Genomic DNA, 17,801 nt, shown 5'->3' with positions numbered 1-17,801 from the left:
TTAGTTGGGATGAATGCCCACATAGGACAGCCAACAATGCAGGGCACCCGGGAACTGCCACACAAATAGTACAAAAAACAAAGAGCTGCAAAGAGGGACAAACCCCAGTGGACTAGGGCAGGTGGGAGGAGCTTCACCCAGGAGGTGACTACAGAAACCTGGACTTCAAAGTGCCGTGAGATTCAGGAAGTATCAGGGAAGATGGAGGGCTTTCTGAGGAGGAGAATAGTGTGAAAGCAGAAGCAGTATGAGTAGCAGGTTCTTCTGACGAGTGGATCTTGTTGAATCAAAAAAGCCGTGTAGGGAGGCAGAAGGGGGGGAATACTAGAAACCTATTCGAGGCAGGCTGGGGGAGACCCAGAAGGGGAGCCTGGGGCATTTGGATAGACTCACGTAAGCAGTGAGAGACCCACTGTAAGTCCAGGGGGCGATTCAGGTACATCTGTTTAGTTGAGGTTTGCAGGATGGCCTGAGGGCAGGGAAATCCATTGAGAAGCTGAAGTAGCAGTTCCGGTGTCTGGTAAAGAAAGCCTGAGTTAGACTGGTGAAGGTAGAAATGCAAAGGGAGGGAGAAATGGAAGCAAATCACGCGGAGGATAAAGTGACAACTACAAAAACATCCCAGTCTTTCTATTGCAGTTTTTAAGTTGAACTCTCAAGATTGGGAGCTGTTCAAATGGAATATCCTGTCCCATTGGAATGAATGTTGACCAGATACTTAGATTGAATGAGAATAAGGGCATTAATCCGCCGTGGCCCATGACTTGAGATTTCAGCATGTTTTTTTGGCTTGGACAACTGCTGGGCCTGCCAGTGTTGCATCTATTGTGTCCTTATGGTACAAAGATTTCTGTTTGGTTCTAATTTTTCCCTTTTTCTTTCTTTCAAAATAGACTCTGTCAAGAAGAATTTCCAATCCATACCTTGAGCATACTCCTTCCCAGGTATGATTTTTTTCTCTGTTACTGTGTTTTCTGAACAATGCTTCACAAATCGTGCCGTTGAATTCTCTAGTTACAGCTATTCCCTTTGCTCCTGATGATGCTATCTCCTTCACCTCGGGATGACAACACAAAAGGTGTTTAAAATGCTCTAATCATTGTATCATGGTGCAAGAAATTCACTAGATAGGAAAAAAAATTATTTCCCCATCTTCCAAGTCCTTTACATGAATGCATTATCAGTACAGCAGACTTGATATATAATATAAATATTTTCAATTTGCTGTATTGGTAGAAACAGTGTATTTTAAAAATAGTGGATATTTTACACTGAAAACTTTGTACAAAAAGGGGTTATTCATATTTATAGTTACCTAATAGTAGAATATCTCCATATGCTCGTTGAAAAAAAGATGGGGATGCCTTCATTGTGTTATGTTAAAGAATCAATCGACAAAGAGTTGCCCTTTTTAGAATAACAAGGCGATGAGCTTTGTGAGGGCAAGGACCTTTTTGCCTTGTTCACTGCTGCATCCCCAGCATCTAGAATGGGGCCTGAAAGCTGCGCATTAAATGTTTTTTGAATAACTGAGTGAATGAACGTTGGTACCATGTCAGGAATGGTTAAGGGTCAGGTGACTCGTACCTCTCTTATGGTAGTACTTTCTGTTATCTGTCTTGTTCAAGTTTTTTTTTTTCCCCTCCTAATTTTAACATGTTAAAAATAAATCATGTCCTGCGCTTCTCACTTTCTCATCAGGTTGTGTTTAGGAGGTGATAATAGGAAAATTAAACAAGCATAAGGGTGGGGTTGAAGTGTTCCCTCTCGTCCTAGTCAATATATTATCAATTTGTTTGCTTTGAGACAAGATATAAAGTATTTCATAGGTGCAAAAAGAGTTCACTAAGAAACAAGACAGCCAGATGTAAGCACATACCCCTAATATATGTTGATTTTTATGAGCCTTTTCTTACGAAGACTGTCCTTTTCATTTAGCTTCCTTTGTGGAACAGCACTGTGCTGTGGAGGGAGGTGCCAATTATAGAAAAAGGAGGTAATATGTAAAGTAGGACATAGGCCTCTCTAGATTCAAGGAGTACCCTCCTTCATCCTCCAAGAATCAGAGATGCATATGGGCGAATTAGAAGATTAAAAAAAGTTAAATGAAAATTTTGTCTGCTAGATGGAATCATGAAGTACATGAAACCGGGATGCTTGGGATTAACTGACCTCTGCAGTTGAGTGAAGCTTAAAAGCAAAGCAGATAGCAGCCTGCTATCAAATTGTGTCATGATGTGAGATGTTCACTAGATAAGAAAAAATTATTTTCCCATCTTCCAAGACCTTTACATGAATGTGTTATCAATATGGCAGAGTTAACATATAATCATATAAATATTCTTCAATTTGCTGTGTTGATAGAAACACTGTATTTTAAAAAAACAGATATTTTACCCTGAAAACTTTGTGTAAAAGGAGATTATTTATAATGAAAGCAATTTAGCATTTGGAAAATAGTTATTATACCTTAAAAACATAAGTAGACCAATAGCAAAAATAAAATAGGTAGTTCTAGGTCTGTAGCTACGTAGGCTAAAATGTAAGCTGAGGGACTTGGCCATGATTTTTCATATGTAGTATGCTCTTGGCAGCTCACAAACTGTCACATTATTGTTCTAAATTTACAGCGAATGTCTTTTCCGTTTAGATTTATGGAGAGAATTCTTCTTGTGCAGGAAGAGCATTGAGAAATATTATTATCGTTCAGGCAGCTGACCTGATAAAGGACAGAGTGAACCTCAAGGGATTTTACAGGTAACACAGTTTCCTAACACATTGTCAAAAATTCTCCTTGAGAAAAAAACCTGAAAACATGTTAAAATCGTAACCTTGATCACAGGAGAGATGGGCTATACCAGTAGAAGGAGGGTTTGTTTGTTGAAACAGTCTATTTGGGATACTAATGGTGACTTTTCTCTTAGTTAAACTTAGCCGAGTGTTTGACAGTTGGACTCCTGGTTCTGAACTTAGGCTGGGGAATCATCATCCACAGATGTGGATGGGTTCCTAACAGAGTCTCTGTGCTGCTTCCTCTGAGATGTGATATTTTATAATATTTTTATTGGGCATGTGCTGCACTGAGACTTCAATAATATGGGTCCCCTCTTCAGGGACCTTATCAAGGCTCTGTGAGGACGCAGGGTCCGTGGGAGAGGGGACTTCTGCTCTAACTCACCAGGTGAGAGTGAGCCACCTCCTTGGGTGCTGCGAAGAGGGGAGGGGCAGGTTGGCATAGGGATGGCATTTCTCTGCCTTGGCTGCTGAATAGGGCAGAGGTATTAGACTAAATGGGTGGGCTAATGGTCAGTTTTAAAGTACAGTTGGACCAGGAGAATGGTCACTTAGAAAGTTTGGAACATGTTTTCATTTCATGGAGCCATTTAAAGAAAAAACAACAATGAATTATCAGCTTGTTGTTTTGCCAAGTAAAGATATTAAACCACACCAAACAATACCAAAAGAAAACTACCAAAATAAAATGGAAAGGGAAAGAACTATTATCATTTATTATCATTATCCTTCCTTACAGAAATGAGATTACAATAACATGAAAAATAGGAAGAGTACACAAAATAAAAGACACCAAAAAAGTAAGAAAGATTCTCAGAATAAAGGGCGTTTCTTTAGGTTCTCTAAATTTAGCTTTATCACAAACTGATTACAATATTCCTGTTTTTTTCCATTTACCACAGATGTGAAAAATTTCATTGTGGCCTGGATTTTGGGGATAGTGGTTCCCAACCTATTTGAGTAAGAAGACCCCCTTTTTATTGAGACATGATTTATGGTAAAACGCACAAATCTTAAGGGTACAGCTTGATGAACTTTTTTTTTTTTTTTTTTTTTTTTTGATTCTTCTCCCTAAAGGCCCCAAGTACATAGTTGTATATTCTAGTTGTAGGTCCTTCTGGTTGTGGCATGTGGGACACCGCCTCAGCCTGGCCTGATGAGCGGTGCCATGTTGGCACCCAGGATCGGAACCAGCGAAACCCTGGGTCGCCGAAGCAGAGTGCACGAACTTAACTACTTGGCCATGGGGCCAGCCCCAAATTTTTAATTTTTACACACACTTATGTAACTATTATCCACATCAAGATATGGAGGATTTTCACATCCCAGATAATTACTTCATGCCACTTCCTAGTCAGTAACTATCCCATGCCACCACCTTCTTTCTAATCAAAAACTTGGCAGAATCTGTAGTTTTAGGTACCGTGGAGTAACTAGGTAGCAAGGGTGGGAGAACTATAATGAATATTAAGACTTTAAAATCCCATGTTAATCACATTGGTATTTACATAGGCTTTGAAAAATATGGCATAGATTAGACATGATCTAATCTGTTCAAAAACAACGCTTTTGTGTATATGGACTTGTGAACCCCTTGAAAAAGCTCCAAGATCACCCGCCTTTCCTCGTAAGGAGTTCATAGCCCAAGGTCTGAGAACCGCTAGATTAGAGCTCAGGCCAAGTAGATCTGACAGGCAGGGAGAGGGGCGGTGGTGATGGTGGGACTACTTCACGTAGAGCCTCTTATTTATTTTTATTTATTTTTTAAATATTAACTTTAGACACATCTGATTTTTTTTTTTTAACTAAAAACTGTATGTTTAAGTCTTTGGGTCTAGTTGTGAGCAAGCTCATAGGATTTGCTTTAGCTGCCACAAAAGGTATATGAAATATCTGTCATTGTTCTCAGTTTTATTTCTTCATGTGGTTTCCATGGATATAGATTGAAAAAAATAATTGGGAGATGCACATAATCAGGTTAATGGAAAAGACCCAATCCATCCAAGTTAGAACATACTTAGGGTTTAATGGGAGTAGAATGGGGAGAGAGCATGTGTTTTGCTATTTCATATTCTCAATGGTTGGGCCAGAACCTCCTTTCTTTTATAATCTAAGGACTGATGAGTGTTCTGGGTTTAAAGACAAAGTGCTAATATGATGGCCTAGGTAGGTTATTTCATATGTCTGGGAGTAAACTGGGGGAAAATGTTCCCCATATACCACATGAGAATTACTTTCAAAACTGGTCTCTGAATACCATCACCCCATTTATATTTGAGATGAGGGTTCTGTCTATATTACCATGAATTAATTGCTAAAAATGTAACCAGAGACAGAAGGAGACCAAGATAAATCAAATTTTCAACTCCAGAGATTGGTCAAATTAGTGTTTTGTTACAGCAATCACATTGGCCTTGTAACTAATCACCTTCATAGCACAATGTTCCTACCTAGTATTGCAACTGTAGTTAGATCTACATGTACTCAGAACAGTTTCTGGATTCCGTACAAGACAGAAAATATTCTGGGAGAAAGAACTGCTCTCAGTATTCAGATTGCTCCCTTCCAACTAGCTGTTTTCTTCCTCCCTGCTCTCCCTAAATCCTACAGATTTAGGTATTTTAACCCAATTGTTGCAGACCTGATCAGCAAGTCAGGGGAGTATGAGTTAAATGCAGAGGCATCTCACCTCATTACTAATTAATGGTTTCATGGTGATACTGCGTTTTAGCATATTGACTCAGCCCTGCCCCCAAAACAGAGTGCACCCGTCCCAATGACAAGGTAGAGCTCGGGGTTTGGGGGCTTTATGGTCACCAACATGACCTGGGCCCCAGTCTAAGAAACTTCTTCATCACCTGTGAACAAACAAGCATATACATCTATCTAGCCACCTTTTGCACTTTGGCAGTTTAGTTTCTTTAGTAAATGTTTTGTTGTATCCTTCCATATTCTGGGTGATGTCAGACACACACCAGCACGCTGAAGAGCTGTATTGTTCCCAGAATGAGAATTAAGATGATACAGTATTTAATCCATGGGATAAAATTGCTTACAAGCCCAAAGATGCTGGCTAATTGACAGAAGTGTTGAGGAATTAACATTAATTAATTAACTTCGAGCCTTTAACATGAAAGGTGTCCTATAGAATTAGAAGTTAATATTGACTGGTCTAATTGCCTGTTTTGTTGCGATCTGTTTTCTCATTTTGTTTCAAAAAAACATCCATTTGTTTGGCTATTAATCTTTCTAATATGTTAATCCTAACCTGCAACTGAACATGTCTGATACTCCCTTAATTGCCTTCGAGTATCTTTCAAATAGTGACACTTTACCAAAAAGAGTGATGCTTTATCCAAAGCTAGAATATTTGATCAAATATCTCAGTGGGCAAGTGTACTACCTTATTTTTCCTTCACTCTAGAAAATGTAGTACCTCATAGCATTTCTTTGTATTGTTGGTTACAGTGTGATTTCTAGGTATTTGTGACTATGCCAATCACAAGAGAGAGGCAATATTTTTCTGTCTTAGGAATTCAAAAGTTGACATCTTTTGGTCCTTAAATGTACTACAGATAGCCATTTATATGATACATCTTTTTTAAAAAAAACATCGTGGTGACATGTTCTCATAAGGGAGAGAGGGATTCAATGAAATTTCTGCAAATGAAAAACCATATTTCAGAGTTTTCTTCCTTTGGTTTTTCATCAGAGGCTGATAAAGAAGGAGAAGTAGGCATGAAGATACTACTTGTAGTGCCCAGATTGGGGTAGTCTTCAAATAAAGTTGTGTATTTTAAGACAATTACAGAGAATATTTTTGTGTGTGTGGTTAATGGAATCCATCACACACATCTGGGTTTGTGGGTTTATGATCTAGGCTGCTTAGCTAGATTGCTTAGACTATATTAAAAAGATTAACAGTCAGATTTATTCTCTGAGAGAAATTTTAGGGTTTTATCTCTGAAGCATGGCAACCAAAACTCTGCACCACTCACTGTGGTCCCAACTTCCTCTAACCTTCTCGGAATTATTTTATTGTCAAAGAGACTAGATAAAAATCTATAAATAGTTGAACTGAGGTTTATCATCACCCACTTGAGGTACTTACCTTACCAAGGCAAGATATAAAGTATTATCTTCATATAAAGGACTGCTAAATTTATTCCTTCATTTATTCAAATACATATATTTTGAGAACTCTCTATATATCTGGACTGTTCTAATTGTCGGGGATTAATAGTTATGTATAGTCCCTTTTCTCGTGAAAATTATTGTTAAGTGAGGAAAGCAGATATTATTCATTTGGAGAGATGCACAGTTACTAAATATTAGGTGATTTGAAGAAAAAGTGTGAGAGGATATGATTCTGAGTTTCTCGAAGGAAGTGATATTTGAGCTGAAATCTGGAAGATGAATGAGGTACATATCATTTATTCTTGAGTTGCCTGTTTAAGGAAGCAAGCACATGAGAGGGATGCTATTAAGTATCACTTTTTTGGCAGATGAGTGGCAACAATGTCTTTGATTGTGAATGGCTTTGTTTTTGTCCAGGAGAAGCTGCGTTGGGTCAGAACTGGTGGACTGGCTTCTGGAACACTGTCCTTTTGTCCAGTGCAGATCCATGGCCATAGGGGTCTGGCAGCTCCTGCTGGATATGGGAATTATGTCATCAGGTTAGTATTACATGTTTGAAAGGCACAAAATCATTATTTTATTAAGCTACCAGGCCAAAATGTACTTGATTTTCCTAGAGGATTTTACAATCTGGGTTGAAATTGTTTTTGCAGGTAAATATTTGTATTCTCTCTTATTATATAAATAAAAGTGACAGGTTATCTTTTTTTCTTTTTCTTTTGATAGGTCATCTTTTGATTGTTTCACACCTTTTGTAAAAATAATTAGGTTCTTGCTGATTCATAGACTACTACCTCTAAGAATCTTTTCCTTATTCTCTACCTTCTCTACTGAAAATGCAGCTCACATTTTTTTTTTTTTAATTGTTGACATCTTTGGTTGCTCTAAATGTGTGATTTATCTTGCTGTACTTAGAATCGTCATCAGAAACTGATTTTATGAGTGGAATGTGTATGCCATTTTAATTGACTAAGTAATCGTGAACAGTTAGAGAGATGTCCTATGAAAATTAGCTGTTTAAACAGAACCGACAATTGATGTTAACTAGAAACTAAAATAGATGGCAGATATCTCTTTTCTTAGTTTAGCCCAGGGAATTGAAGAATTAGAAGTCAAGCAATCTAGGTTCTTTATTTAGCTCTATCATGCAGCTGCTGGTTGGTCGCTGGGAAGCCCTCTTTTTTCTATAGGTAAGAAATACTGAGGCTCAGAGAACACAGCAAGGTTCAGAAAGCATACCCCAAGTCCCATTGTGAAAGAGTGGTACAGATGGGGATGGGGGTGTAATCTTAGTGAGTTAATAACACCTAGCACCTGATACTCTTATTTAGAAAATCAGTTAACTACTTTTGAGGAATGTTATTATCAGCTTGCTTGTGAGGTTCAGGTTTCTGCTTAGCAAAACATTTTGTATTAATGTTTTTTTGAAGAGTCTCCAGTTCTTGATTCCTTTTAAAACAGGGTTTCCTAGCCTTGGTAGTGTTGACATTTTGTATTAGATAGTCTTAGTTGTGTGGGGCTCTCTTGTACATTATAGGATGTTTAGCAGCAGCCCTTTCTTCCAGTAGTACCCCCTAGTTACGGCAACTAGAAATGTCTCCACACATTGCCAGTGTTCCCTGGGGGGCACAGTTACCCCCAGTTGAGAACCACTGGTCTAAAACTTGTCATAGTGTTATATCTGTGTACCACTAAAGTAATTAAATGTATTAGTTTGCTTTGAGATGCTAAAAAAATTGCTCCCCACTCTCTTTGAATTGTTATAGATTTCACCTGTCCCTGAAGCAGAAAAATTATAAAATGTGAATATACTGGCCAAAGCTTCAAGTAATAAAAATAGGTTGGTCAATAAGTCCATTTTAATGGGATTGTGAACATGAATGGACTTAGAATATATAATTATAGTCCTACCCCTGTCTTCTCCCTGGTAAGTAGTAGGGCTTTCAATTTATTCTTTGGTTTATGACTCTAAATAATATACTCAAAAAAACTGATCCACACCTTTTCCATTTTCAACAGTGGACCAGCATTTATACTTTCAAGATACGTATGTTTTCTACCAGTTTTCGTCTGATGAATGTAGCTACTTGTACTGTGAATTTGAAAGAGAAGAAGAATGGCAAAACGGTGTCAAACTCCTACTGCAACTTGTGCCTCTCATACCCGCTAGAGCTGGCATCTGTGAACTGTAAGTAGATGCTATTTTGTTTCATTGTAAAATTGTTCTCACTTAGAGAACGTTTCCTGTGTCTAGGGACTATGCTCTGCTCTTTAAGATCACTATCTCTGTTAAGAGGTAGTTGTTATATTCCCATTTCTCAGATGTGAGTTTAGAAAGGTAAAATAAATTGCTGAGAATTAAATCCAGCTAATAAATAACTGAGCTGGTATTCAAATTCCAGACGTCCATGTCCCACCAGCTGTACCAGTCTGCTTCTAATTTAATCATTGCTGTGAGGAGATGATCTAAATTAGGAATAAACATGGTTTAGCTTAATTTGGAATAAAATAATAACATATCCACTATCCAAGTCGTGACTTTCCTAAGAAACAGCTCAACAGACATTTCTGAAAATAATCTAGAGGCAACATTTGGCAAATTTAAACACGTGAGTCATTATCACATGAAGGTACTGAATCACTATATGATTAAAACGAATTAAAATTAATTCATTAGAGAAGGTTCAGGAACAGGACTTGAGTCGTGACGTGATTCTGATGCACCTTTGTTTATCCAGCATTAATGACAAGCTTATTTCAGTATAATGAATTGCAGATTAAAAATTTCAGTTAATAAGTTTTACGTATTCAGTTTTCAGAATACGTTCCCATACTGCTGACTCTTTCAGTTCTGTGAAGTTAGCAGGGCAAGTGGTCTTAGCCCCATCTCATGGGTAAGAAAGTAGAATCAGGGAGAAACACCTACAACCATAACTAAGATAAGTTACTCTTGTTTAAAAAAAAGACAGTTAATACTGAACAGTTAATATAGGCTTTTAGAGAAGAAATTTCTCAGAATATTAATGAGACACTACAGTAATAGAAAGATTGATTGTAGAGAACGTATTTTATGTCAGGAACTATGCTAAATTCTTTATATTCATTATTTCATATTCAGATGAGTTCTATAAGACAGTTGCAACTATTCTCTATTTTATAAGTGAGGAAACAGAGGCACAGAGGTCAGATAACCTGTCCAAGGTCACAGAAGTGGTGAGTGGAGTGTTAGGGTTTGAATGCATGTCTGTATGGCTCTAATGCCCATGGTTTTAACACCTGCTAGTTGTGTTCCCAGGAGTTATGGGAGTCATTCTAGCTTCCCCTTCTGAGACGTTATAAACAGAAGCAATAAAAATGTTAGTCTGACTCTTGAATGGTTATGAATTCACCACCACTGATTATAGAGGCCTTTGCAATGGCAAAGTGAAATTCAAGTATAACTCATCACTCAATTAGTCTAAGTATGGAAAATGTTCTTTGGTGTAATATACTTTTAATATAGGTCAGAAGTTTCCTGAGAAAAGTCAAGGAGCATTTTAATAAACTTTAACAAGCTTTCTAAGAAGGAGTGGTTTGCTTTTTGAACTGGAGGTGGCTGTAACTTGGCTTTGGCTCTGTGGAACTGGCATTCTCCAGCTCTTAACCATTTCCTGTCCTGAATGCAAGATGGAAGCATGTGCAATCCCATGGGCATCTCCAGATTGATGGGGGCATGAGGGCAACTGAAAAGAACTTGCAAGCAGTCTTCATGATTTAGCTCCACTTCTTTCTCCCCGACTTAGAAAGCAGACTGGAATGCCAGTGAGTGAGATGACCTTGTTAGAGTAGGTCTGGGTTTCCCGACAAGTTCTAAAAATGAAAATATTTAAAAAATTTGGGTCTTAATATTGATTCCAGATTACTTGTCATCTTCTGTCACACTGATCAGTGAACACAAATGTCATGCCTCTGGAGGTGAGAATCACTGTAGCATGCCTCGTTTATCAATAAGTTTTTTGTGTTGGTGTGAACACATGCATTTGGGAGTGATAATTCTTCTGGAAAAATTGTCATTGGGGAGCTGTTGATCTATCCCATATTATAAGTGCTAAATATAAAAAGATAAAATTACGGAACCACTGCAAGGTTTTTCTGGAGAGAAAATGTATATGTTTTTTCTCTACTAGAGTTATAAACAAACTTCTAAGCTGTGGTAGAATGTTTTTGGCCAAATTTTGGAAAGCCAAGGTTTAAGTTATACAACTTGGAATAAACTATGGTTAGAGAAATATTGCCCAGGGACATTGTCCTCTTTTCATTGTTGTCATGGCCCTTCTTATGGTCAATACATATGATCCTATCATAGTTTCCGCTCTACGCGGGGCTCACCGGTCATTCTAGCCTCATCCCACACCCATTTATTCCATCGTGCCCCCTGTAATGCTCTGCTCTTTCCACTGCTTCTTTCCTTGTCTAGTCAAATTCTACCCACCCCTCAAGGGGGAGCCCAAGCCCTACGTTGGCCACAAAACTTCAATGGTGTCTCCAGTCCGTGTCAGTCTTACTTTTAGTAACTTACTACTCTTGCTGTTTGCATCAAATTTTTTTCCATTCTTCTGTCATTCTTAGTCCTATGTTATCCTTTATACTATATTATTCATTAATTTTTATCCCTTCTACTGAAATGCCCTCTAAAGTCCTCTTGATTCATTAACTTAGGTTGTCCACTCACGAGCTGAAAACCCAGTCCTGTGGTCTTTTTTTTTTTTTTTTTAAAGATTTTATTTTTTACTTTTTCTCCCCAAATCCCCCCGGTACATAGTTGTATATTCTTCGTTGTGGGTCCTTCTGGTTGTGGCATGCGAGATGCCGCCTCAGCGTGGTCCGATGAGCAGTGCCATGTCCGCGCCCAGGATTCGAACCAACGAAACACTGGGCCACCTGTAGCGGAGCGCGCAAACCCAACCACTCGGCCACGGGGCCAGCCCCAGTCCTGTGGTCTTTTTAATAACCTTTTTGATATTTGAGGGCTATGAAGGTCTGCCTTTGTGGTTCTCCATTAGGCCCCTCTAATTTGCTGTCTTCTCTCTAAATCTCTTTAAAATTATGAGGAAACCACTTAATGCCTCTATATAAATGCAGTTCTGTTCTGTACAAATGCATTTTTAAAAAGAAAAGTGGGGAATTTTTTTCATTTAAGAAAGAATGTTTAAAGCAGGAAGGAAAATGGAGCTGTTGCAGCTTTCTAGGCTAATTTGAGGAAACAAAATTCCTATTCTGTACAAAATAACTTTTATATTCAAACTGAGTAGGTAATTTGACAGAAGTGAGGGAATCGGTTGTCAAGGGTACTATCTCTAGGGGAAAAAAGTCATGATATCTCATTCAAACTGAAAGCCAAATCAGGTTGTCCAGAATGTACTGTTTCCTAATTCTTTTTTTATGGGTTGGGAAGCGTTAGGAATGCTGAAGTAACAGTGGAGGGAAAAGTAGCTTAATAATTCCTTGAGGACTAGTAAGAAGTTTCTCTCTGACACTGACTGGTTCGAGAATTCAGGCTGTGAGGAGCTTGACTGTTTCATTCAACTGCCGTTACAGCAGCTCCCAGCTTGCCAGGGGTGGGAGTGGTAGTGCTCTGAATAGACTGAGTCTATGAACTTTGAATACATAAAACTATATTCTACCAATTACATGGCAGTTAACATTTATGCTGTTATTAGAAGAGTTGTAGACGATTGCTAAAATTTAGCTCACGCTACACTCAGACATGTAAAAGAATGTGTAGCTTCTTTGTTTTTCTCTCAGTCATCTATTGTTTGTGGTCCACATAAGCCTCCATCCTGCTAGATAGCCAGAAAGAAGGAAAAGAAGCCTGTTAATTTTAGTCTAATCCAGTAAAATTATTCTAATGAAGTAACTTTACAAGTCCCTTTAGTTAGCTAAAATAAAACTATGTTTAGTTTATTTTGATAAAAATACTTCGTCTCTCTGTGCCATCTCCCTGCTCCTCAGCAGGATGGCATTGGGTATATGGTGAGCAGTGTGGGCCCCTTGATCCTTGCAGAGGAGGCCCTCCTGTCGGGGTGGACTCTTTCCTGTCCTCACTGATCTTGCCTAGTGTATGGGCAGCCAATTCCCTAGTGACCTCTGCAATGAAACTGGGGTGTTCTGTTGTATCTGCTGTGGAGCCTGGGGCTGGTGTAAGTTGGGTCTGTCTCTCTCGTCTTGATCAGTGCCTTTGGTCCTGCCTGGTGGATGTGCCCTCCTGGATGCCTGCTGCCATTGCTGATGCTCCTGAGGTCTGGCTGTGGCTTCCACAGACATCCCATTCAGCCACTTGACCTCTGCTGAAATAGCTCTCTCTCATTGCATCCCAACCTGACTTTTCTTGATTCTAACGTTTTGTTTGTTTTCTTAAACATCATACCTACTCATTACTGTTACTGGGCAGTGTACTTAATTGGGTAGTGTGCCAATGTTCAGATTCCTTACTGATCAACTCTAGAGAAACCTTGGTCCAGTGAGTTAAGATGAATTTCTTAGCATTCATGATTCCATCTGCTAGAGAGAGAAGCAGAAGGGCCCTTGTGATAGATGGCACAGGATTGTGAAGTTAGGACGACTGGCGGCGTGTTGAGGCAGTACACGGCAGCTTGATGCGGCAGAAGCAGTGGGCCACAGCCAGAAGAACTCAGACTTTGGGAGGGCTGGAGAACAAGGCTCAGACTGATTGCAAGAGCCTGCAAATTTATCAGGAAGCCAAGCATTATCTCTACATTGAATAAAGAGAATGACTTAACTGTGTATAGATGCTTCTGAAATAAATTAAATAGTTTGTTACTGGAATTCACAGTAACATTTGTATTTGCTCGATCAACATGTACAGAGTTAATGGGTGTGTGATCTATCTCTGTGTTAAAGGGGTTCCCCTGCTTAAGAAAATGGAGAACAACTGGCTTAGTCACTTGGCCTAAGCTGCCCTGGTGGTGGCAACAATAAAAACAATAACAGCAATCATAGTCAACACTAACATAGCACTTGTCATGTGCAAGGCACTGTTCTGAGCATTTTACATATAATGACTCATTTAATGCAACAGTTTGAAGGTACTGTTGTTCTGGTTTTTCACATGAGGGAACTGAGGCAAGACAGGTTACCTAACTTGCCAGAGAGACAGGCTTCTATTCTTAGTGACAGCAATGAGAATTGAAGGCAGAAGGTGAAGTTGGAAACAACCTGTCAGTGGTTCTCAACCATGGTGCTTTTAAGAAATAAAGAGGTATAACCTGAGAGCTACTGAATCAGGATTAGGAAGGAGAATGAGATGTAGATTCAGTATTTTTTAATAAAGTTCTAAAGGTGAGGCTAATACACACCAAAGTTGAAATCTGTTCTATAAAGTTACCCTTACAGAAAGAACTCTAAGTTATAGGAAAGGGGAAAGTTAATTAAATCAAAGTCTCAAAATGCTATGTAAAGAATCCAGATAAATCTTAGCATGACACAAGGAATATTTTATCAAGCAAGGTGCTTTTTGCCACTTGGCTGGCACTTCTGAAAATTCTATAAATGTAGCTTCATAAGCATTTATATCTGGAAGGGATTTCCTAGATAATTGAATTTGCTCCTCTTAATTCTTAGCTGAGGAAAAGGGGCAGAGAGCAGAGGGTTCGGGAAAAGGCAACCACTTGTCACCAACACTTATCTGAGGGACTTACTCAACAGGCATTCACTGATCATCAGGTTTGTGTAAAGTACTTCACTGGGCTCTGTGAGGAATATGGCAATATGTAAATAATGTAAGGCCTTTTGTGAGGCCAGCATTATTAGGACAAAGTTCAGAAAACGAAAACAGACCAATATAACTCATGAATGTAAACACAAAAATCTTTCTCAACAAATACTAGTACATGGGATCCAGCAGTATATAAAAACGATGCATCATGAAAAAGGGGAGTTTATCCCAGAATACAAGGCTGGTTCAACGTTCAAAAATCAGTCAATGTACTTCACCATATTCACAGTCTAAAAAAGAAACTATATGATAAACTCCATAAATACAGAAAAGGCTTTTGAGAAGATTCAGTATCCATTTATGATTAAAATTCTCAGAGAACTAGGACTATAAGGGGACTTCTTTAATCTGATAAAACTGATAGCTTACATCATTCTTAATAGTGAAAGACTGACTGCTTTCCCACTAAGATTGGGAACAAGACTAGTACATCTCTTCTTATCACTTCTTTTCAACACTAGCTGGTACAATAAGGCAAGAAAAAGAAATAAAAGATATACAGGTGAGAAGGAAAAAATAAAGCCATCTCTCTTTGCAGATGACATAATTACATGCGAAGAAAATCCCAAGGAATCCACAAAAAAATCTTACTAGAACTAATAAGTGGATTTAGCAAGGTCATCAGATAGAAGGTCAATATACAAAATTTAACTGTATTTCTGTGTACTGGGACAAAAACCCACTATGTAATACTTAGGTATAAATCTAAGAAAATGTATGCAAAAACTGTGTGCCAAACACTTCAAAATTCTAATGAAAAAAATCAAACAAGACTTAAATAAGTGGAGGATCTAACCATGTTCATGGATTGGAAGACTCAATATTAAGATATTCTCCCCAAACTGACCTATTTTTTCAATGGCATTTGTCTCCTGATCTGTTGGCCTCACCATATCTGCGTAATAATAAAACCTACATTTGGAAACATTGACCTCTAAACAGGGAGTGTCCTAGAGCTCAGTCTGCAATCTTTTCTTCTTTTTCTACTCTCGCTCTGGATGTGCCCTCACTGAGTCATGTATTTATGATCAGCTACACAGTGATGACTCTCAAAATTCAGATCCCTGTTTCCTCTCAGCACCCTTTATACAATAGCACCACCACTGCCCTGGCACCTCTCCTCCCTTTATTCTCCTTATCCTATCTACCTTTTTCTTTTCTACCGGACATGTATAAGCAAGGTGAGAAACCTATTGGCAGCCTTAATTTCTCAAATGGTGCTGAATTAACACCTTCTCACTGGGGAGATCAACTTCAAGTGTGCCATTCCTCTGTCCCAAACCTACCCTTTGTATTCCTGACTTTTCCTAACTAGATTTTCATTTTATGATCTTTGGAGAAGAGGAAATACTATATGAGTAAACATTTTTTGAGTATTTCTCAGAAAATTTTCTCATGATGGAACTTGGAGTAAGTTTTGTTTTAGGATCATAGGTGAAGAAAATTTCCCTTTATCACTTTAAATTGTTTGTATAAAAATGCTATGAAGTCAGCTGGTCTTAGTCTTCGTTATTACTCATCACTCCCTCTCCCAAGGAAACAGAGTCCTCCAGTATTTCCATTGTTTACAGACAAGGCTTTGTTCCAGGTGTGGGAACAGATTGCTTATCTTTATCAGAGTGCATCAATATTTAAGAGTAATACAAGAATTTTAACAAAAATCGAACTTTTAGGCCTGGTCATGCTAGCATTTGAAATGTACCTATTTAATTAAACATTAAGCCTTAATCCCCAAATCCTCAATACAAAATGTGCAAAAGAGGTTTCAGTAATAACCAATTTTATTCAATTTTACATGAATGTGTAACTATATACCTCAGATCTTTAATGAAACCTGTCACATTAGCAATTTGCTACGGTTTGGTAAATTTTCTCTATAAGCATGACTAGTAGCCTGATGCTATGAAAAATTATCTTCTCTTGAGAAGGTTCAACAGCTGTTTATATTCATGATGTCAAAGATCTCAAGAAAAACCCAATTCTCATTCTTCTACCATCCTGCGTTTTCTTTTGTCATAGGAATTTGCTGTGTTAAGCAAAACAGACCTGAGTGGAATATAGATGTTATGGGAAGATATATATGGGACAGTGCTTGAGTGTTAGATCTGACACCGTTTTTACCCTCTTGGGGTCAGTAGGTACTGGACGTAGTAGCGATTGAGTCTGTGCTCCTTGAGGAGCATTCTTTTTTTGTGGTATCTAGGACTTGCTGGCCATGATTTCTTAGGAAGTCCCTGAATACTTTTCCTTACCTAACAATCGGCAGGTAGGGAATGGAGTCTGGATTGTCCAAGGAAGATGTAAAATCGTGGCATCATCAGCTAACTTACTGTCATTCCTTCTCAGCCTGGTGGAGGAAGAGCCCTGCCTTCTGCTCAAGACGCATTCTTCTATCTGGGCTGTGGGTCTTCCCCTCTTTAGAGACTTCCTGTTTCTGCCTTCTCAATCTTGCACTCTCTGTTGGCTGTTCTCCTTCAGGAAACAAATGGTTCTCTCAATCATAATAACAAGAAACCAAACCTACCTTTAATTCTTCTAGTTACTTCTCCATCCATCTGGTTTGCTTTACAGCCAAAGTTCATGGCCCTCAGCATAAAACCAAAACTCTTTAGCAGTCGCAGACAGGGCCCTGACTTTATCTTTTTCTCTAGCTTTGTCTCTTGCCATTTTTCACTTCCTTGTCTGGGTATTCCTCCTGCAGTTCCAGGGCCACTCCTTATCCATCAGACCCTCACCTTGGATATCATTTCTTGGAATGTGACTCTCCCTTGTGTTGGCAGAATATCTTAAAAATAGATTTTGCTAAACCTACTGGATATTATGATTCTTTTTTCATATATTTCTGTGCTGTGCATCTCCTTTTTGTCATGGGATCATGTTTGAAAGATTCCTGTATGGTTTGTCTTGCTTCTGGTTTATTCCATGCCCTAGAATTTCATCATCATAGTCTGAAGTCCATTCTAAAAACTGTATTTCCCTCACGTCCTTCCAAACCAAATAGAGCAGGTCAGCGTCAGCCTGGCTGAGCGAGGTGGGGATGTGGTGGGAGGTAGTGGACTGGCCTACCTGGTATCCCCTAAGAACATTATCTTTCCTG

The 17,801-nt window shown here is 38.6% G+C and overlaps 1 protein-coding gene across 2 annotated transcripts in view; it reads left to right on the top strand.

Moving 5' to 3' along the window:
• The window catches only part of RAPGEF5 (Rap guanine nucleotide exchange factor 5), a 221,175-nt gene that overhangs the window by 36,293 nt on the left and 167,081 nt on the right, over window positions 1-17,801 (top strand). For both annotated transcript variants that reach the window (XM_046669359.1, XM_046669358.1), the window contains exons 2-5: window positions 894-944; window positions 2,651-2,757; window positions 7,348-7,469; window positions 8,950-9,118. In XM_046669359.1, coding sequence (XP_046525315.1) covers window positions 894-944; window positions 2,651-2,757; window positions 7,348-7,469; window positions 8,950-9,118 — 449 coding nt within the window. The remainder of the gene's footprint in view (window positions 1-893; window positions 945-2,650; window positions 2,758-7,347; window positions 7,470-8,949; window positions 9,119-17,801) is intronic.

The sequence above is a fragment of the Equus quagga genome, chromosome 8, assembly GCF_021613505.1.
Source record: "Equus quagga isolate Etosha38 chromosome 8, UCLA_HA_Equagga_1.0, whole genome shotgun sequence".
NCBI lineage: Eukaryota > Metazoa > Chordata > Mammalia > Perissodactyla > Equidae > Equus > Equus quagga.
This window is presented reverse-complemented; position numbering and strand designations above follow the sequence as displayed.